This window comes from Lichenostomus cassidix, chromosome 27 (genome assembly GCF_008360975.1).
Source record: "Lichenostomus cassidix isolate B80296 chromosome 27, HeHo_3.0, whole genome shotgun sequence".
NCBI lineage: Eukaryota > Metazoa > Chordata > Aves > Passeriformes > Meliphagidae > Lichenostomus > Lichenostomus cassidix.
Genome location: NC_139507.1, coordinates 5200229 through 5219360, shown reverse-complemented (window position 1 = coordinate 5219360; position 19132 = coordinate 5200229). Strand labels below are relative to the sequence as shown.

Here is a 19132-nt window from a genome sequence, read left to right as displayed (position 1 = left end):
TGCTCCCTCAGCTCCCTGGTGCAGCCCTGGCCCCTCCCACCACCCTCGGGGACAGAACACCCCCCACCCACCCCCCAAAATTCCAGATGAGGCCTCGGCATCTCCACACAGACACTTTAATGGACATGACAGTGATCCCAGGGGTGGGATCTGTGTTACAGCACATCCCCATTCCGAAGGCACGGGGCTTGGAGTGCCCAAAATCCCCCTGGAGCATCCATCCCACATTCCTCCTCCTCTGGCTGATTCCAGAGATCCTTCAGAGCAGCTGAAACCTCCTGGGATGTCCCCAAGGGAGCAAAAGGGGAGTGCCAGGCAGGGCTGGGGGAGCCACAGGACCCTCAGTGTCAAACCCCCAGTCCCTCTGTGGAGCTGGGCTACTGGGAATTCCATGGGAATTGTGTCCATAATCCCCCAATCCCTTCTCCTGGGGGTTCCCCGTGTCCCACAGCCAGGGTAGGAACTGTTTCCAGGATTCCACTGTCACTAATTCCCAGTGCTCTGTCCCGGGGAAGGCTCTGTGGGCTTTCCTGTGTCCCCCACGGGCTTTCCCGTGTCCCCTGTGTCCCGGAGCTGTCGGATGTGCTCATCCAGGAGCGCCGTGAGGTGAGCAGGACCCCGCTGGAGCAGGGAGGAGGTCTGGGAGGACAGCAGGGACAGGGCTGCCACCGTCTGTCCCTGGGACACCTCCAGGGATGGCAGCTGGGCGAAGTTCTCCACTCCCTGCCTGCTCAGGATCGTGTCATCGATGCAGGCGCCTGGAAAAAATAAAAATGGGAGCTTGGGATGGATGTGGAATTCCAGAGCCCTTTGGGAAGGGATTGCTCGCTCCTGCAGGCTCCCCACCCCTCGTTTTCATGGATGCAGCTTTGTCAGTGTGGGGTCTCATTCCCACTCCTGGATGAACCCTGGACCCTCCTTCCCAGCCCTGGATGAGCTCCCTGAGCCCTGGACCTGCATTCCCAGCCCTGAGCCCACATTCCCAGCCCTGGATGAGCCTCCCGAGACCTGGGCTTGCATTCCCAACTCTGGATGAACCCCCTGAGCTCTAGACCTGCATTTCCAGCCCTGGATGAACCTCCTGAGCCCTGATTCCCAGCCCTGGATGAGCTTTCTGAGCCCTGGACCTGCATTCCCAGCCCTGGATGAGCCCTGGATGAGCCCTGAACCTGCATTCCCAGTCCTGTATGAGCTTCCTGAGCCCTGAGCTTGCATTCCTAACTCTGGATGAGTGTCCCGAGCCCTGGGCCCACATTCCCAGCCCTGGATGAGCCCTGGGCCCACATTCCCAGCCCTGGATGAACCTCCCGAGCCCTGGGCTCCAAATCCCAGCCCTGGATGAACCTCCCGAGCCCCAGGCCCACATTCCCAGCCCTGGATGAGCCCTGGGCTTGCATTGCCAGCCCTGGATGAACCTCCCAAGCCCAGCTCCGGGATGTGGGGCCAGGCCAGGCTCTCACCCAGCAGGTTGACCTGTGGCACTCCCTTGAGCACCCGCAGCATCTCCCTGGCGCGTGTCTCGGGGCTCACCAGCAGGATATTGCGGCACACGAACAGCGGCAGCAGGTTGCGGTACTTGGACTGCGCCAGCACCGGCCGGACAACCTGGGGGACACTCGGGATGAGGCCAGGAAAAACGGGATAAACCCTGGGATAAACCCTGGGATAAACCTTGGGATAACAACTAGGATAACTAGGATATCCCTGGGATAATCTCTGGGATAACCATTGGGATAACCCCTGGGATAACCACTGGGATAACAACTAGGATAAACCCTGGGATAACCTCTGGGATAACCATTGGGATAACCTCTGGGATAACCCCTGGGATAACCATTGGGATAACCACTGGGATAACCCCTGGGATAACCCCAGGGATCACCCCAGGGATCACCCCAGGGATAACCCCAGGGATAACCCCAGGGATCTGCACCCACCTCATTGAGGAAGAACTTGACGTGGATGTTGTGCTTGCGCAGGTAGTGGCACAGCATCACCAAGTCCTCATTGGGCATGGAGTTGTACTGGCACACGGCCACCATGCGGCTGGCACGGAACGTGTCCTCCACCTGGCGCCGCAGCACCCGGGCGTAGCCGTCCTCCTCCTGGAGAGAGGGGGTGGCGGGGTGGAGGGGATGGAGGGATTGAGGGGATGGTGGGGATGGTGGGATGGAGATGATGGTGATGGTGGGATGGAGATGATGGTGATGGTGGGATGGAGATGGTGGTGATGGTGGGATGGAGATGATGGTGGGATGGAGGGGATGGTGGAGATGGAGGGATTGAGGGGATGGAGGAGATGGTAGGATGGAGAGGATGGAGGGGATGACGGGATGAAGGGATGGAGGAATAGAAGGGATGGAGAGGGTGGTGCGGTGGAGGAGATGGTGGGATGGAGGGAATGGAGGGATGGAGGGGATGGTGGGATGACAGGATGGAGGGAATGGTGGGAGGGAGGGGATGACAGGATGGAAGAGAAGGTGGGAATGACAGGACGGAGGGAAAGGTGAGATGGAAGGAATGGAGGGATGGTGGGGTGAAGGGAATGGAGGGGATGGTGGGATGGAAGGGATGGAGACGTGAAGCCATGGAGAGGATGGTGGGATGGAGGGGTTGGAGGGAATGGTGGGATGGAGGAAATGATGGGATGCAAGAATAGAGGGAGTGGTGGGATGAAGGAAAACACCCCCCGGTCCCTGCGGAGCCCCGAACGGGGCCGTGCCTCACCTGGTGTCCCCTGCCCGTGTCGCGGGGCAGGCAGCGCGGGGGCACGGCCGGCCGCGGCGGCAGGTACTCGGTCACGGCCAGCAGCTTCTGCCGCTGGAAGTGCATCGCCTTCCAGTGCCGCGTCACCGCCTTGGAGCCGCGCCGGAGGAGCTGCAGGGCGGGCAGCCAGGCTGCGGGGACAGCGCTCAGCACCGGCACCGGGCCCGCTACCGCCGCCCGTCCATCCCAGGGCTGCGGGAGTCCCGGGCCCGGCTCTGCCCCGGCCGCGATCCCAGCCCTTGTCCCGGCTCCTGGCCCTGCCCCGGTCCCGGTCCCGTTCCCCGCCTCTGCCCCGGTCCCATTCCCGTTCCCTGTCCCGTTCCCATCGCAGGCCCCTGTCCCATTACCGGTCCCATTCCCGGTCCCGTTCCCGGTCCCGTTCCCCTTCCCGTTCCCGTTCCCATTCCCGACCCCTGTCCCCGCCCATTTCCCGTTCCCAGCCCCATTCCCGTTCCCGCTCCCAGCCCCATTCCCTGTCCCGTTCCCGTTCCCGCTCTCACCCCGCCGCCATCGCGTCCCACCGCTACCGAGCGCCGCCATCTTGGAGGCGACCGCGCTGGGGCTTGTGGGAAGGTGGAGGACTCGCCACTTCCGGCGCGCCTGTCGCCATAGCAACGGCGCGGCGCGGCCTGAGCGGGCCTGGGGGTCCCTGAGCCTGGCCCAGGGTCATTGAGCCCCCCAAAAGGAGGGAATCTGAGCCCCAAATCCGGGAAGCAGGTCCCGGTGAGCCCCTCAGAACACCGGAGGTCTCTGGGATCCCCAGAGCGGGGATCCTGGTCCCAGTGATCCCCCCAGTTGCAGTGCCATAATCCCCCTGGATATAGAGTCCCTCTGCCCCACCTGGGGGTCCCAGCACTGACCCCTTATCCCAGCAGTCCTGTCCCTACCAACCCTGTCATTCCACAGGTTTCTGGCCCTATTGTCCCTCAGACCCTTCCCCTTCCAGCATCCCCCTCAGACACCCCCCAAGGTCCCCAGGAGGGGACAAGGACCGCCAGGCCATCCATGGCTGAGCAAGGGGAGACCCTCTGTGGTGGTGAGTGAGACACTGTGGGGAGAGGATGGTGGGCTACACCTGCAGCCTGGACCCTCACTCTGAATCCCCAAAGGCCCTGAGGAGAAATCCCCAGGAGTGACCCTCAGCGACAGCCTTGTCATCGCCCGGAGCCGGTGAGGATCCCTCGGAGCCTGAAGGGCAGGGAGGGAGCTCTGGGCACCCCAAAAACCTCCCTGTGCTCCTCTAGATCCACAGGACAGCTGCCCGCCTCCACTGGGCTGGCAGGGAGGGAGCTCTGGGCACCCCAAAAACCTCCCCATGCTCCTCTAGATCCACAGGACAGCTGCCCACCTCCACTGGAGCTCTGGGCACCCCAAAAACCTCCCTGTGCTCCTCTAGATCCACGGGACAGCTGCCCACCTCCACTGGGCTGGCAGGAACCACACCCAAAAACCCCCCCCCCAACCACAACCCCACCCCCCACAATGAGGGAGCTCTGGGCACCCCAAAATCCTCCCTGTGCTCCTCTAGATCCACAGGACGGCTGCCCATCTCCACCATCCGCTTGGATCGGGAGAACATCTCCTCCATCGGGAAGCTGCGGAGCCTTGGAGACATCCACAGCCTCTACCTGCAGCAGGTGAGGAGCTGTGGGACTAACCTGCTCCTGGGGGGTGATTCACCCCAATCGAGCCCAGAGACATTCAGAGACAAAGTTAAAGAACTGGGTATTTGCTTTATTTTATGCACCAGGTGTGGGGAATTCTCTCCTCCAAACATACACCTCAGTACCCCCAAAGACAGTGTTACAGGGCAAAATTCATGAATATTCATCACATTCCCCAGGATAGGAGTGGTTATACAAATCATTTCTCCTAAGTCACTGATATTATTCAGCGATTTCTTGTGCTTGCCTTCAAAAGGAATCTTTCGCCCCCTTTTGTCTTGGTAAGATTAAGGGAATCCACAAGGCCAGAACTGTTATCAGCCTTCAGCCCTGGACGGGCACTGTGCAGGTGGAAGGGGCAAAAGATGAAAGAAATAAGGATGGTTGAAGTGTAAATAGATTTTGGGTCATCTATTTGACCACTCCTTTCTCAGGGGCCAGAAAGACCCCCAGTTCTGCTCCTGTTTTCCCTCCTCAATATCCAGAAGGGAATTATTTCCCTCCATCCAGGAGGGTTTTGTCCCAGTGACCTCCCCAGCCCCACCACGGGGGTCTCTGATCCCCTGTTCCCTCCCATCCAGTGCCAAGCCCACTGGAATTCTGGTGTTTCCAGCCATGAGGAGCCTCAGGATCCTCCTGAATTTTGGGGTCTCTCCATGTTCCCTAACCCCATTCCCTCTCCAGAATCTCCTGTGGGACATTATGTTGCCCCTGGGATTTGTTGGGCCAATCCCAGAGCGTCCCCAAAATGTGATTTTTCACACAGCTTGGTTTTCACATTTTATTTTCCAGAACCAAATTGAGAAAATCGAGAATTTGGACTCTTTTCCCAACCTGAGGTACAACAGCTCTGCTCCCGAGGATTTCCATGGGTTCCCAGGTGGGGTGTGACATTTCCCCCTCACCCTCCCTGTGCTCTCCAGGTTCCTCTGCCTGGCTGGAAATCGCATCCAGAAGGTAGAAAACCTGCAGCTCCTGTCCCACCTGAGCGCCCTGGACCTTTCCCACAACCAGATCCAGGTGCTGGACACAGGTGGGAAGCAGGAATGGATCCGGGGTGTGTGGAATGTGCATTCCCACCCTCCCTGCCTCAGCTTCCCTGGGTGTGGAGGGGACAGGTTGCTCTGGGAGTCGCCTCAGGAATTTGGGGGAGCAGGAATTTTTGCTGCTCCCACCTCAGCCCCTCTGTGCTTCCCTTTCTCCCAGAGGAGTTGCCCCGCAGCCTCCTGATCCTCGACCTCCAGGGGAACGGCTGCACCCGGCAGGAGAGATACAGGTGGGTTGGGAGAGGGAGGAGAGGGAGAATAATCCCCCCAAAATTAGGAGAAGCCTCGGGGTGAGCTGATCGTGGCATTTCAGTACCTGAAGGGGTTCTGAGAAAACTGGGAAAGGGACTTTGGATGAAGGATGGAGTGATAGGATAAGGGGGAATTGGATTCACATTGCCAGAGGGGATATTGGGAAAAATCCTTCCCTGAGAGGGTGGGGAGGGATGGAATGGATTTCCCAGGGAAGCTGTGGCTGCCTCTGGACCCCTGGAATGTCCCAGCCCAGGCTGGACAGGGCTTGGAGCAACCTGGGACAGTGGGAGGTGTCCCTGGATGGGACTGGATGGGATTTAATCCCTTCCAACCCAAACAGCTGCAGAAAATCGGCTTTTCCTGCATTTTTTCCCAGGGATCTGGTGCTGGCAGCCCTGCCCCACCTCCTGCTGCTGGATTCCCTGCCCATCCATGAAAACACAGCCGAGGAAAAGGCGGGAGGAGGCTCTTCCAGCAGCGAGGAGGATTACGAGGAGCTGTTCCCTGAGCTGAGGACTCCCTTCACCGTGGACAAAGGTGCCAGGACGGGACAGGACACGTGGCACCGGGCTGGCAGTGCCACATCTCCTGTCATTCCCCTCCCTCCGTGCATCCCTGGCAGATTTCTTCTCGGATGAGCAGTGGGAGCTGGCCAGGCGCTCTCGGCGGCGGCGCAGGGAGAGCCTGGAGGAGCACCGGGCCAGGCTGGAGGAGCTGCGGGAGCGCCGGCACCTCCTGCTGGGCCTGGGGTGGGACAGAGCCGCCGTGACATCCCGCTGGTGCCAGTCCTGTCCCCAGGCAGAGCCAAGGACACAGCTGGCACCTCTGCCAGCGTCCGGCAGGTCTCAGGGTGTGCTGGGATCTCCTGCTGGGCACGGGGCGGGACGGAACCGCCGTGACACCCTGGTGGTGCCAGCCCTGTCCCCAGGTGTGACCAAGGACAAAACTGGCACCTCTGTCGGTGTCCAGCAGGTCCGAGTGGGCTCCAGGTGCCGTCCAGCCCCCAAGCAAGGCTCTGGAGAAGGAGATTTGTGCCGGAGGAGCAGGGAATAGGCAGTTATCCCAAAAATATCCCTCAGCAGCACTGGGCTACCAGGAATAAAGGCTTTATTCCCACCCCAATCCAGTTATCCCAAATATCCCTCAGCAGCAGCATTGGGCTCCCAGGAATAAAGGCTTTATTCCCACCCCAATCCACCTGGATGCCCCCACCCTACAGCCATCCCAGGGGCTGGAAACTGGGGGAAAACACACACAGGGTCGCAGGCAGGACTCCCAATCCCATCCCATATCCCTGTCCTTCCCCTGGCACCTCATTCCATCCACAGCCTCTTCTCAGTGCTTTCTCCAGGGTAAATTTGGGGTGTGGGACCCACGGTGGGAGGAGGTGAGGAATCAGGGCCAAACACTGGGAATGTTTTCATTCCCTATCCATGAAAAATGGTGAGCCCACCCACCTGCCTGGGGTTTATGTGTAAAACTTCATCTCTGCCTCCACGCAGTCGAAGAAGAGGTCAGCCAGTTCCTCTGGCTGGGGGGTCATGGTGCCCTCCAGCAGCTCCTTCATCCCCTCCAGACCCTGCTTCTCCAGCTCCTGCAGCGTCTCCAGGAGCTTCTGGCCTCGCTCCTGGGGGGATCAGAGAGCTCAGGGGGTCTGATCCAGTCCAGGGTGGGATCAGAGAGCTCAGGGAGTTTTCCTGATCCCAATCCAGGGTGGGATCAGGGAGCTCAGGGGGTTCTGATCCAATCCAGGATGGGATCAGAGAGCTTGGGGAATTTTCCTGATCCAATCCAGGGTGGGATCAGGGAGCTCAGGGATTTTTCCTGATCCCATCCCAGGGTGGGGAAGGATCTGTGGGGTCTGTCAGTAGGGTCTGCAGTACCGGCTCCTGCTCCATGAGCTCCAGCGCCGCCTGGTGCCGGCGGTACAGCTCGTGCCGCCGATCCACGGAGCTCTGGAATCTCGGGATCTGCTTGGCAGGATCCTGCAGGAAGGTCGGGGATCTCACCTGCGGCGCAGGCTTGATGCCGGCCACGAACACGAAGGGCTTGAAGACAGACCTGGAGGGGAAGCTGGGGTGAGAGAGCAGAATTCCCCGCAATGCCACATCCCCGTCCCCGCTGTCAGTGTCACCTGGAGGGGTCAGGGGTGGCGGTGAAGAAGTGGACGCAGGGCAGGGCGGGGTCGCGGGGCAGCACGGACACCATGCTGCCGGCCGTGCGGAACCCCTCCGAGTCCACGCAGATGCCGCTGGGCTTGTCCCGCAGGATGGACATCAACGTCTCGGCTGTGATGTGACCTGCAGGGACAGGCAGAGCCACCTCAGCGCTGCCAGCGTGGCCATGGGGAGTGGGGACATGTGGGGTGAGTGGGAATCGCCATGCCAGGCCCAGGACCTGGCTGCAGGAACTGGGGATGTGCCAGCACAGAGGCAGCTCTTGGCAAGCCATGCATGGTCATCCCTGTCACCTTCCCTGTCCTGTCCCTGTCCTCACCTGAGTGCTGCCATAACAACTCCATGCGAGTGTGGAAGCAGCCCTTGGCAAGCCATGGATGGTCATCCCTGTCCCTGTCCCTGCCCCTGTCCTGTCCCTGTCCCTGTCCCTGTCCCTGTCCCTGCCCCTGTCCTGTCCCTGTCCATATCCCCATCCCCATCATCATCCCTGTCCCTGTCCCCATCCCTGTCCTGTCCCCATCCCTGTCCTGTCTCTGTCCCCATCCCCATCCCTGTCCCTATTGCTTTCTCTTCCCCATTCCCATCCCCATCCCAGTCCCCATCCCTGTCCCCATCCCCATCCCTGTCCCTGTCCCCATCCCTGTCCCCATCCCCATCCCTGTCTCCATCCCATCCCCATCCCTGTCCCCATCCCTGTCCCCATCCCCATCCCTGTCCCTGACCTGTCCCCATCCCCGTCCCCATCCCTGTCCCTGTCCCTGTCCCCATCCCTGTCCTGTCCCCATCCCAGTCCCCGTCCCCACCTGCATGCTGCCGCAGCAGTTCCCTCCCAGCGCAGAACCGAGCCTTGGCAGCCTCCATGCGCGGCGGCTGCTTGTCCAGGGAGAAAACCTCGGCGAAGCTGAACTCTCCATCCCCGCTCCACCAGCCCTGGCTCCTCGCCCTCTCCCGCAGCCCCGGGTGCTCGGCCGTGATGTCGCTGCCGATGCTCAGCTGGTTGGAGATGTTGCGGCTTCCCTCTGCACCGGCCGGGACAGAGCGGTCACTCGGGGCCGGCGGGGACACTCGGCTCCCAGTCCCCCCAGTCCCCCCAGTCCCCGCTCACCGCGGATCCGCTGCGCTGCCCAGTAGCGCCCGGCCGTCTCCAGCACCCAGGCCTCGGCGCGGTCGGCCAGCAGGAAGGTGTTGTGGTACACGAAGGGCACCGGCTCCTCCTTGCAGCTGCCGCCCTGCCCGTGCCGCTCCAGCAGCGCCGTCATCACTTCCAGCGCCTCCCGGGCCGAGCCGCCCCGCTCCAAACCCAGCCTGTGCCAGCAGCGCCCGTCAGCCGGTGCCAGGGACCGGGACAGGGGGTGACAGTGCCATCCTCGCCGTCCTCACCTCACCAGGTCCATGCCCAGCAGCGCCTCGGCCTCGCCCACGGGCTCGCGGGTCCACACGCCCTCGTTGCCCACGCAGACGCCGCAGTCGTTGGCGCCCATCTCGGCACCCCAGAGCCAGGCGGGGCGGCTCAGCACCACGGCGTGAGTGTGCTCCACCTGCTCGATCTCCAGGTATGTGCACTGCGGGGACACGGGGTGACATCTGGTACGGCCAGGGCTCTGTCCCCTGCAGCCATTCTGGACACAGCAGGTGACACCTGGTACAGCCAGTGCTCTGTCCCCTGCAGCCATCCTGGCCCAGGGGACTGTGCACTGGGGGACATGGCAGGGTGACACCTGGCACGGCCAGTGCTTTGTCCCCTGCAGCCACCCTGGACATGGTGGGTGACACATGGCACGGCCAGGGCTCTGTCCCCTGCAGCCATCCTGGCCTGGGTGCACTGGGGGGGACACGGTGGGTGACACATGGCATGGCCAGGGCTCTGTCCCCTGCAGCCACCCTGGCCCAGGGGGGTTCACGAGGGGACACACCGATGGCCTGACCCGACGCACTGACCCCTGCAGCCACTGTGGCCCCAGCACGGCCTCACCTGGACTTTGTCCCCAGGCCGGTGGGTGGCAGCGGGGACATAAACGATCTCCTGGACCTCATGGCGGGGACGGTCAGCGTTCTTGCCGAAGATGACAGCAGGGGACGCCGTGTCCGGTGGCAGCGCCACGAAGCAGTCGCAGGACGAGGGCACAGCAGCCTGCGCCGCCATCCTAAACCGGGCGGAGGGGACGGGGGAGGCACCGGGGGATGTCACGGCTTTGTCCCTGCCCTGGATGTGTCCCCAGAGTCCCTTTGGGGCTGGACGGGACAGTCTGGAGGGGCGGCTGGGGGATGAAGAGGTGCCTGGAGCTGGGGGGCGTCAGGGACCCCGTGGTGGGGTGGGATGGAGGCACTGAGGGAGATGTCAATCCCTTGTCCTGGATGTGTCCCCAGGGTCCCTTTGGGGTTGTGCGGGGAGGATCTGTGGGGTGACGTGGATCAGGGACCCCATGGCGGGCTGGGCTGGGGGGACACCCCGTCCCGGGACCCCGCACGGACCGGAGCCACCCCCGCGCAGCCCCGGTAACCGGCACCCCTCGCACCGCCCGCGGACCGGACCCCCTCCCGCACAGCGCCGGTAACCGGGCAAACCCGGCCGCACGGACCTGCCGCTGCTTCCTCACCGCCGCCGCTACCGGTCCCGCCCCGGCACGCCCCGGACAGCCCCGTCCAGCCCCGGCCGTGCGACGGCGGCGCCCGGTGGCCGGAGGCCGCATGGCGGCAGCGGCGGGGACCGGGACCGGGATCGACACCGACACAGGAATCGACACCGGCGCCGGCACCGACACCGGCACCGGCGTGGGTCGCGGGCGTTCCCAAAGGAGCCTGGGGACGGGGGTCCCAATTTTCCTCCCGGGAGACCCGGGGAAGAGCTGGGGGGTCCCGTGGGTCAGAGCCCCGCGTGGGTATCACCCCCGTGGGCATCACCCCCGTGGGCACCCCGCCGCCCCGTGGGCAGCCCCGGCGTGGGCAGCACCCCGCCCGGCCCGCGGTATGCGGACAGACCTGCCGGGCAGCGCCCAGCCCGCGGGGAGACCCTGAGCGCCAGCCCGGCCCGGGGGACACGCGATGTGACCCTCGTGGGGGGCTCGGCTGGTCCCCACCCGTGTCACCCCCATACCCTACAGTGTCCTGTGTCCCTGTCCTGAGAAGCCCTGGGGAGCTGAGGGCAGGGTGGGGGGCACGGGGCCGGGACCCTGAGACCTTTGGTGGGGATGATTTGGGGTCGGGATGCTGGATGCTGAGAACCTTGGAATGAAGAATTTGGGGTCAGAATGCTGGGCTCCGAGTCCTTAGCAAGGAATTATTTGGGGTCAGGATGCTGATCCTGCCCTGAGTCCTTTGGCAGGGATGATTTGGGATCGGGATGTCGGATCCTGAGTTGTTTGGGGGGAATGATTTGGGATCGGGATGCTGGGCCTTGAGTCCCTTGGTGGGGATGATTTGGGGTCAGGATTTTGGACCCTGAGTCTTTTGGTGGGGATGATTTGGGGTCGGGACGCCGGACCCCTGAGTCCTTTGGAATGAGTGATTTGGGGTCAGAATGCCAGACCCATGAGTCCTTTGGCGGGGATGATTTGCAGACCCCCGAGACCCTGGGCAGGGCTGATTTGGGATCGGCATGCAGACCCCTCATCCTTCAGAAGGGACAGAACCGAAGAGCCGGAGCGTGGAAAACACGCTGCATTTATTCCAGTACAAAACCCAAACCCCACAGCCCCGCCGCCTCTTCACAGCACAAACTCTCCCCTCGCCGGGCTGGGGACACCCCAGGGCCACCCCGCTCCATCCCCCCTCCCGGACCAAGCCGGGCCGGTCCCTCCCTGCCCCGGGGAGGCGGCCCGGGGGTGGGTGGGGGACGCGGCGGTTCGGGGCGCGGGGCCGGGATCCCCACGCCGCAGCAGGCTGGACTGGTTTCCCGGCCGCCGTCCCTCCCCACCCGGTTTTACAGCCTTCATTGCCCCATCGCGGCAGGCAGAGCCGCGGGGCTGCGGGGGCTGAGCGCACCTGAGGGGGCTGAGCGCACCTGGGGGGGCTGAGCGCACCTGGGGGGGTGCAAAGCGCACCTGGGGAGGGGGCAGAGCTCACCTGGGGGGCACAGAGCTCACCTGGACCCCCCTTGCGGACCCCGGCTGGGGGAAAGCTCGGTGAGGCTGAACCCCCAATCCCAGGGAGGCCCCGGCGAGGCTCTTCCCTCCCCAGCCCACCCCTGGGGTGTGCAGCCCCCCAAAATCTGTGGGTCCCCAAAAAACCAGAGCCCCCTGGAGCAGAGCTCGGCCACTGAAATCCCACTGTTACAACACTGTGGGACCTTGGGGGGGTCCTGAGCCCCCCTTGGAGATGAAATCCCACCCGAGGGGGCTACCGAGGGGGAATTTTGTGCTGGAACAGGCAAATGCTGGAGTCGGGGACTTCCTTCGAGAGCTGCAGGACAGCCCAGGTCACCCGAGTCCTGCCGAGGGACAGTGGTGGCCGTGCTGGGGTTGGGGTCCTCGCAGACCCCCCCAGCGAGACTTCACCTCGTGCTGGGGGGCTCCAGCCCCATGGTTAATCCCTGCCCCACGGCGCGGGGGGGCTGCTGCCAGCTCCTCGCGGATCCGTGGGGACAGGGACAGGGATGGGGACAGGGATGGGACCCTCGGGGGGGTCTAGCCCTCCCCATCCGCACAGCCCACGGCCACAGCTTCGGCCTGGGATATCCATCCTGCCCGAGCGGCAAAGCCTGGCTTCACCTTAATAAAATAATAATAATTAATAATAATAATAATTAATAATTAATAATAATAATAATAATAAAACACTCAAAACCGAAGGCCTCGGGGCGCCCTCTGGGCACGGACCCCACTCGGCTTCACCTCTACCCACTCCCCCCAGACCTCGGGGTGCTCCGAGCCCGGGCAGCCCCCGACACGACCCCCCCAGAGCCCCCAGGATGGGGCCACACCGGGGGCTAAACCCCCCAAATCTCCCCCCCTCCCCAGATTCCCAACTGGTTCGAACTGGTGTTGGCTGGGGGGCAGCGCCGGGGGGACCCCCGGGTGCCCTGAGCAGCCAGTGAACCCCATTTCCCCCCCCCGACCCCAGCGCTGCCCCCCAAAACCTCCCCCCAGGTCCCGCCTTTAGCGTCTCCTTCTGTGCCCGAGGGATTCTGCCAAAATCGGGGTGTAAGACCCCAAACGATCTAAAAACCGAAGTTCACGGACCCCAAACCAGGGGCTCAGGACAGATTTGGGGTCCCCCGGGGATAGGGAGTCGACCCCAGGGGAGGAAAAAACGGGGTCGCTGGTGTGGGGGTGGCCCGGGGTGTCCCCGGGAGGTACAGGGACCTGGGAAGGGACAGCTATGGGGTCCCCGGGGGGACGGGCAGCATGCAGGGGGGGCCAGGCAGAGTTCCCTGGAATTACGGGATCCCGGGGAGGGAACGGCTACGGGACCACGGGGGGACAGGCAGCATGCACGGTTGGGGACAGCGGGGGTCCCCCTGGGGGGACAGGGGGATGGCTGCGGTCCCCAGTGGGGAAGGGCAAGGGGACAGCTCGCCCGGGGCGGGGAGGGGCGGTGCCGGGGGGCCGGGCGGGGGTCTCGGGGCGGCGGGCGGGCAGCGCGGCCGTGCCAGGCCGGAGGAATGCGGCCGCCCCGGCTCTCCCGGGCCCGCGGCCGCCCCGGTGTTTCCCGCCCGGGGCCGCGGCGGTGGGTGTGGGAAAGCTGCAGGTGTGCGCTTGGGCAACCGCCCACCGCCCGCCGCTCGCCCGCCGCGGCCCCCCGAGCTCCCCACGGCTCACATTCGCGCGGGACTTCTTTTTTTTTTCTTTTTTTCCCCGTTTTAGCCACGATTCAGGCTAAAATAAGGGTTTCACATCCTCCAGCCCCAAAGCGGGGCTCCGAGGGGTGGGGGACCCCCGCCAGCTCAGCACCCCCAGCCGGGACACGGGGATGTCGCCAGCCCTCGACCCCCGGCGTGTCGCCAGTGAGTGACAGTGCCAAAACCCGGGGGGTGATGAGACAACGAGGCTGGCACGGCGGGGGACAGAGCCCGGGATGCCACAGTTTGGAGGGGACAGTGGGGAGGGGGCCGGGGGGCTGCGGCCGCCCCTCCCCGAGCGAAGGCTCCCGGGTTTCTCCTCTCCTCTCCGTTTCTCCTTCTCCTTCCTCCCCTTTGGGCTGGACGTGCCCGGGCAGCGCCTGCTCCTTCGGCTCCCATTGATGTTCCTCCCAAACAGCCCCGCCGCCTGCCAGCAGCCTCCCGAAAAAAAAAAAAAAAAAAAAAAAGATTTGGGAAGCCGGGGGAGGACGGTGGGGGAGAACCGGGGCGGGAGAGCGGGAGCGGGACAAGTGAAACCGCCGCGGGGCAGCTCCGGCTGCGGCGCTCCCCGACGCCACAGCGGGGGACGGAGCCGCGCCACCAGCCTTGTCCCCGACCTCGCCACCGCTCCCGGCACAAGGTGCCAGCCCTGCGCCCACCCACACCCCTTCGGAGACCGGCCCCGAAGGCTCCCCCCGGCCCCCGCCCCACCTCCATCCGCGTCCCCCCCGGGGCTCAGCGGCTCAGTTTGTGGGGGCGGCGGTGCCCCCCTCCGGCTCCCTCTTGCCTCCCTTGGCCGCCGCCGATTCCCCGGCGCCTTTGCCCTCGGGCTCGGCCCCGTCCTTGCCCGCGTCGTGCGTCTTCATGTGCTTGCCCAGGTGGTCGCTGCGCATGAAGACGCGGCCGCAGACGGGGCAGGAGAATTTCTTGGCGCCCGTGTGGGTCTGGAGGTGCCGCTGGAGCTCGTCGGAGCGGGTGAAGCGCTTGCCGCAGAAGAGCCAGTTGCACACGAAGGGCCTGTCGCCGCTGTGCCAGCGCAGGTGGGCTTTCAGGTGGGAGGTCTTGGCGTACGCCTTGCCGCAGCCGGGAATGTGGCAGTTGTGCAGGTGCTTGCGCTTCACCCCCTCGGGGCACGGACCGCCCCTCTCGGCCTCCTGGCAGTTGGGGCAGCGGCACGCAGCCTGCCCGCCGCCCCTGGGCACTGCCCGCCGGGTCCCCTTCGGCCGCCCGCCGCCCTCCGCCTCCGGCCCGCGGGGCTCGGGGGGTCCCTCCAGCGCCTTCACCCCTTCCGCTGCCAGCAGGTGCTGCGCCGGCGGGGGCAGCAGGTGGGCGGGGGGCGCGCAGAGCTGGTGCTCGCCCCCGCCGTACCCGCCCAGCCCCGCGGGCAGCCCGGGGTGCGCGGGCACCTGCAGCCCCGCGCCTTGCCCGGGGGGCAGCTCCATCCAGCTGGCTCCGGCGTGGAGGTCCCACCAGTTGACACCGCCGCCCTCCTCGCCGGGAGCTCCGGGGTGCGGCGGCCGAAACCAGGACTCGTAGGGATGCGCCATGTCCGGGGCGGCCGGCAGCAGCTTGGCGTAGGCTCCGGGGGCGGCGGGGCCGTCGGGGGGCAGCTCTAACCTCGGGGGGCCATGAGGCTCGTAGGCGCCGGCGGCGGCGAACGCGGCGTCGTCGGGCCCCGGCAGCGGCAGCTCCGGCGGGGGCAGCGGCGAGGCGAAGTCGGGAGGCGCCGGGGCTGCGGGGCCGTGCGGCTGGAAGGGCTGGAGCGGCTGCAGGTCCAGGTGGGTCGGGGAGGCGCGGGGCGCGTCCGAGGGCTGGGATCCCAGGGAGCCGCAGACCGCCGTCAGCATCGCGCACAGACCTGCGGGGCCGAGCGGGGCGGGGAGGGGGAGAAGAGCTGTGAGAGGAGGGGGAGGACACGGCTGCGCGCCCCCCGTCCCCGCGAGCACCCGCACCGGCGGTTTGGGGGTCACCGAGCCCCCGCCGAGGGGGTTTCGCTGCTCTGCCACACCGCTGTGACACCGGGATGGTGGCACCAGTTTGGAGGGGACACCCCTCAGCACGTGTCCCTGTCCCCCGGTGTCGGTGGGTCGCGTCTGCAGCCCGAAGGGTTTGGTGCTTAATTCCAAACTCCAAGGAAACCGCGGATATCTGCCTTGTCACCGAGCCGACTGTGTCCCCCAGCACAGCCGGGGTCCTTAAGGGGACACAGGTGACATCCCCAAGGCCATGGCCCAACCACGGGGGGACACGGCAGCCAGGAGGGGACACCCACGAGGCCAACCTCTTTCTCCCTCATCCCAGCCGGGCTGGCAAACCACCACCCACCCTCCGCTCCTGCCCCGCGCCCCGGCCCAGCCGGGAGCCCCCAGGCTGTTTTTGGGGGGGCTGCACCCCCGGGCCGGTTGGCAGCGGGCAGAGGCAGCGGAGCCGCGGGCAGAACCCCCGGCAGCGCTTTGAAGCCGAGCTCGGGGCTGCCTCCGCCCGCCGCCCCGGGGCACCGGGACACCCCCAGACCCCCGGGCAGCCGCAGGCTCCCGGTAGGGCGGCCGTGACTCAGCGGGAGCTGTGCAAACCCCACTGGGGACGAGCCCCACCCCGGTGTCGAAATCCACCTGCCGCCACCGGCTCCCGCCCCCCGACTTCCCACCGGCGCCGCGCTGGGGGGCGGCTGGGACCCCCCAGCCCCGAAACCCCCCCATTGTCCCCTCTCGTCACCGTCTCCTAATCCCGGCCACCCTCACACTGCTCTCGGGGCTCCCCAGCACCCCCAGGGAGACACCTGGGACCTTTAGGGACACACTCGGGAGGTGCTGGAGGATTTGGGGTGGGGGATCCCCTGAACAAAGGGGTCGCAGCCCCAGAGCCCCTCAATCCCAGCGCTGTGATTCCAGAGCAGGGAGAGAATCTCCACACTGCTGAAGACCCCTCAGCCGGGTGGGGACACCGTTTTCCCTTGCCAGGTGTCGCCCAGGAAGGTAGGAGGACCCCAAAATCAGGGTGGGAGTTTGGGGGTGCCAAAATCCCCCGGCGGGACCCACCTGGAGCTGTGCTACCTATATTTGGGGGGCTCTGCTTCCAGGTGGTGGCAGGATGAGCCCCCCGGGGTGGCAGCTGAGCAGATTTTGGGGTCCTACTCCCCGGTAGGGGTTCAGCTCTGCCCCCCCCCAACCCCAGGGACACCTTCTAGGGACTGTCCCTGGCTTCTGGGGACACGAGTGGGGTCGTGGAAAGGTGGCACTGAGGGTGTCCAGAGCTCCCACCTGCTGCGGTGCTCAGTGAGGTCCTGAGCCCCCCCCAGACCCCAGCTCCCTGTGGGATCGAAATTGGGGTCAAACCCGCAAAACCCCATGGTGACAGCCCGTCACGGGGCTTTGGGGTGACAGCTGGCACGCACAGGTCCCCCCCAGATCTGGGGACTGAGGGGACCTGGCCAGGATCTCCCCAGCCCCCTCTCAACCCCCATAGCGGGGGAAAGAACCCTCCGTGGGGTCTGGGGTCTTTCCCACCCCATCAGCCCCACCAGGGCTCTCCTGGCACCCCAACCATCTCCCTCGGCTCGGGGGTCGCACGGAGCCCCCCGGTGCAGCCCCACCACGGCCGGTGGCACTATCGCCACCATCCCAGCTCCAAACCCTCCAAAAAGATCCTCGACTGGGCTGGGGGGAGCGCTGGGAGAACCCCCCTCCACCGGCCTGCCTCACCCAGGCACGGAGCCTCCCTCCCAGGACATTTTTCCATCCGGGAATGATGACAAAAATCCCCAGGGGCCCCCAGCGTCCTCCCTCCCTCCCTGGCGGGGCTCAGCGACGCGTTGGCCATTTCACCGCAGGGAAACTGAGGCAGCGGCGGCTGAAGCGTCCCGTGAGTCACGGCCCGGGCTGGGCAGAGGCGGCCCGGCCCCGTCTCCCAGCCCCGCCGGTGCCTCGCCCCGCGGCGGGGCCGGGCGGGCGCCGCTGCCCCCAGTACCGGCAGCCCCGACGGGGGGGACGCGGGCCGGGCCGGGGGGGGCTCGGGGATGCCGCGGCTCTGGGGGGATGTCCCGGGGTCGGGGGGACACGGCGGGGTTGGGATTTGCCCCAGCGCCCAGCCCACGGCAGCGCCGCCGGAGCCGCGGCGAAACTCGCCGGGGTTTTTGGGAGGGGAACGCGGCCGCAGCGGTGGCGGCGGGGGGGTCCGGGCTGTCCAGCCCCTCGCAGCTCTCGGCACCACGCGAGGGATCTCAGTCCCGGGGGAATGGGGGTCGCGCTGGAAATCGGAGCGGGGGGACACCGCGGTGTCCCGGGAGGCAGCGAGGCCAGGAGCCACGGGGCTCGGTGGCCAGCGGACGCGGCGGGGTGGCGAGCAGGGATTCGCTCCGTCGGTCAGGCCAGCCACGACCCTCCCGGAGGTCCCGTCGGGGGTCGCGGCGGCCGGCAGCACCGGGGGTACGTACGTGGGTCTAGCGGCAGCGAGGTCCCGGCGGGTTCGTCCTCATCGGCGTGGCGCGGGCGCTGCTTCCCGAGGGGACCCCGAGGGACCCGCGCGGCTCCCCAGGGACGGGGCACCCACTGGGCCGGGCGAGCAGGAATGGCCGGGTCCCAGCCCGGCGGCCGGCTCTTCCCTCCGCCCCCCCGCCCAGCTCCACCCCCGGCCCCGGTGATTTTAACCCTTGGAGGCAGAGCCGCAGCCCCGCCGCTTGACAGGAGCCGGCTCCGGTCCCAGGATCCGGCGGATGAAAGCGGAGGGAGGGGACGGGAAGTTCGCAGCAGACACCGCAAACAGGGGGGTAATTAAAGAAGAAAGCAACAACCGCCCTCCCTCTCTCCCTCCCGCGCCCGTGGCCGCCTCCTCCTGCCGCCCCCCGGCGACCCCCGGGCGCCCCTGCTGTCGCCACCCCCTCGGCTTGTCGCCCCTCGCCTGTTGGGGACACACAGGTGGCTGCCGTCGCCCTCCTGCCACCCCCTCCGGAGACCCCCGGGCACCCCAGATGTCCCCACATCAAGGGGTGACACGTGGGGGTGGCAGCGATCCTCCTACCACCCCCGTGGGGGCTCAGTGTCCCCACCCCACCTGCTCCTGTCCCCGCGGGGGGCTCAGTGTCCCCATTGCGCCTCGGCCCTGTGCCATGGGATAAATGGGACAGGGATGGACACGGGGGACAATTTTGGGGTCCCAGCTGCATCCGCGGCAGGAGGGAGTTGGACGCTGGTGACAGAACCCACCGTGACCCTGACGGATTTGGGACAGCCCAAAACAGCCCAGGACATCCCTGCCGAGCCTGTCCCCGTTCGGCCGCGGCTGTCCAACCCCCCTGTCTCCCGTGTCCCCCCCGAGGCTGCCGGCAGGGACAAACCCCGCGAGCCGCCGGGTGACAACACCACGGCCAGTGGAGCCACTTAATCACCGGCGCGTCGTGGCCCCATTTCAACCCCCTGCGCCCGGCTGGTAGCCACCGCAGCCCCTTGGCGA

The 19132-nt window shown here is 65.9% G+C and overlaps 4 protein-coding genes across 5 annotated transcripts; 1 reads left to right on the top strand and 3 right to left on the bottom strand.

Moving 5' to 3' along the window:
- Window positions 1–102: 102 nt before the first annotated feature.
- On the bottom strand, window positions 103–3355 carry MRPL10 (mitochondrial ribosomal protein L10). 2 transcript variants are annotated; one of them, XM_085083495.1, is made up of 5 exons: window positions 3267–3355; window positions 2728–2897; window positions 1938–2105; window positions 1461–1605; window positions 103–758 (listed from the first exon to the last, which is right to left on the bottom strand). In XM_085083495.1, exons 1-5 carry the CDS (start codon window positions 3304–3306, stop codon window positions 487–489), a joined length of 795 nt encoding a protein of 264 aa, XP_084939621.1. In that variant the 5' UTR covers window positions 3307–3355; the 3' UTR covers window positions 103–486. The 2 variants fall into 2 exon arrangements, with proteins under 2 accessions (XP_084939621.1, XP_084939620.1); XM_085083494.1 differs by lacking the exon at window positions 103–758 and adding an exon at window positions 766–1304 and having other exon boundaries at window positions 1416–1605; window positions 3267–3331.
- Window positions 3356–3678: 323 nt separating this feature from the next.
- LRRC46 (leucine rich repeat containing 46) lies at window positions 3679–7787 on the top strand. The gene is made up of 8 exons (XM_085083493.1): window positions 3679–3802; window positions 3876–3936; window positions 4295–4403; window positions 5223–5269; window positions 5354–5463; window positions 5637–5706; window positions 6108–6268; window positions 6354–7787. The coding sequence occupies exons 1-8, from the start codon at window positions 3772–3774 to the stop codon at window positions 6782–6784; spliced, it is 1020 nt and encodes a 339-aa protein (XP_084939619.1). The 5' UTR covers window positions 3679–3771; the 3' UTR covers window positions 6785–7787.
- SCRN2 (secernin 2) lies at window positions 5198–10568 on the bottom strand. Its single transcript, XM_085083474.1, has 9 exons — window positions 10488–10568; window positions 9881–10052; window positions 9289–9470; window positions 9014–9213; window positions 8712–8927; window positions 7866–8031; window positions 7615–7792; window positions 7189–7358; window positions 5198–6746 (listed from the first exon to the last, which is right to left on the bottom strand). The coding sequence occupies exons 2-8, from the start codon at window positions 10049–10051 to the stop codon at window positions 7200–7202; spliced, it is 1272 nt and encodes a 423-aa protein (XP_084939600.1). The 5' UTR covers window position 10052; window positions 10488–10568; the 3' UTR covers window positions 5198–6746; window positions 7189–7199.
- A 984-nt stretch (window positions 10569–11552) lies between these two features.
- On the bottom strand, window positions 11553–18294 carry SP6 (Sp6 transcription factor). Its single transcript, XM_085083487.1, has 2 exons — window positions 18117–18294; window positions 11553–15542 (listed from the first exon to the last, which is right to left on the bottom strand). Exon 2 carries the CDS (start codon window positions 15529–15531, stop codon window positions 14428–14430), a length of 1104 nt encoding a protein of 367 aa, XP_084939613.1. The 5' UTR covers window positions 15532–15542; window positions 18117–18294; the 3' UTR covers window positions 11553–14427.
- Window positions 18295–19132: the final 838 nt, after the last annotated feature.

What these genes read in the sequence shown, in the direction of transcription:
- MRPL10 (XM_085083494.1), bottom strand. Translation starts at nt 3,306, where the DNA reads ATGGCGGCGCTCGGTAGCGGTGGGACGCGATGGCGGCGGG. An exon ending in TGGGACGCGATGGCGGCGGG is followed by an intron (nt 2,898 to 3,266) that starts GTGAGAGCGGGA and finishes CTGTCCCCGCAG; the next exon opens with CCTGGCTGCCCGCCCTGCAG. An exon ending in TCAAGTTCTTCCTCAATGAG is followed by an intron (nt 1,606 to 1,937) that starts GTGGGTGCAGAT and finishes AGTGTCCCCCAG; the next exon opens with GTTGTCCGGCCGGTGCTGGC.
- LRRC46 (XM_085083493.1), top strand. Translation starts at nt 3,772, where the DNA reads ATGGCTGAGCAAGGGGAGACCCTCTGTGGTG. An exon ending in GACTCTTTTCCCAACCTGAG is followed by an intron (nt 5,270 to 5,353) that starts GTACAACAGCTC and finishes TGTGCTCTCCAG; the next exon opens with GTTCCTCTGCCTGGCTGGAA. An exon ending in GATCCAGGTGCTGGACACAG is followed by an intron (nt 5,464 to 5,636) that starts GTGGGAAGCAGG and finishes CCTTTCTCCCAG; the next exon opens with AGGAGTTGCCCCGCAGCCTC.
- SCRN2 (XM_085083474.1), bottom strand. Translation starts at nt 10,051, where the DNA reads ATGGCGGCGCAGGCTGCTGTGCCCTCGTCCTGCGACTGCTTCGTGGCG. An exon ending in GGCCTGGGGACAAAGTCCAG is followed by an intron (nt 9,471 to 9,880) that starts GTGAGGCCGTGC and finishes GTGTCCCCGCAG; the next exon opens with TGCACATACCTGGAGATCGA. An exon ending in GGCAGCGCAGCGGATCCGCG is followed by an intron (nt 8,928 to 9,013) that starts GTGAGCGGGGAC and finishes CGGCCGGTGCAG; the next exon opens with AGGGAAGCCGCAACATCTCC.
- SP6 (XM_085083487.1), bottom strand. Translation starts at nt 15,531, where the DNA reads ATGCTGACGGCGGTCTGCGGCTCCCTGGGATCCCAGCCCTCGGACGCG.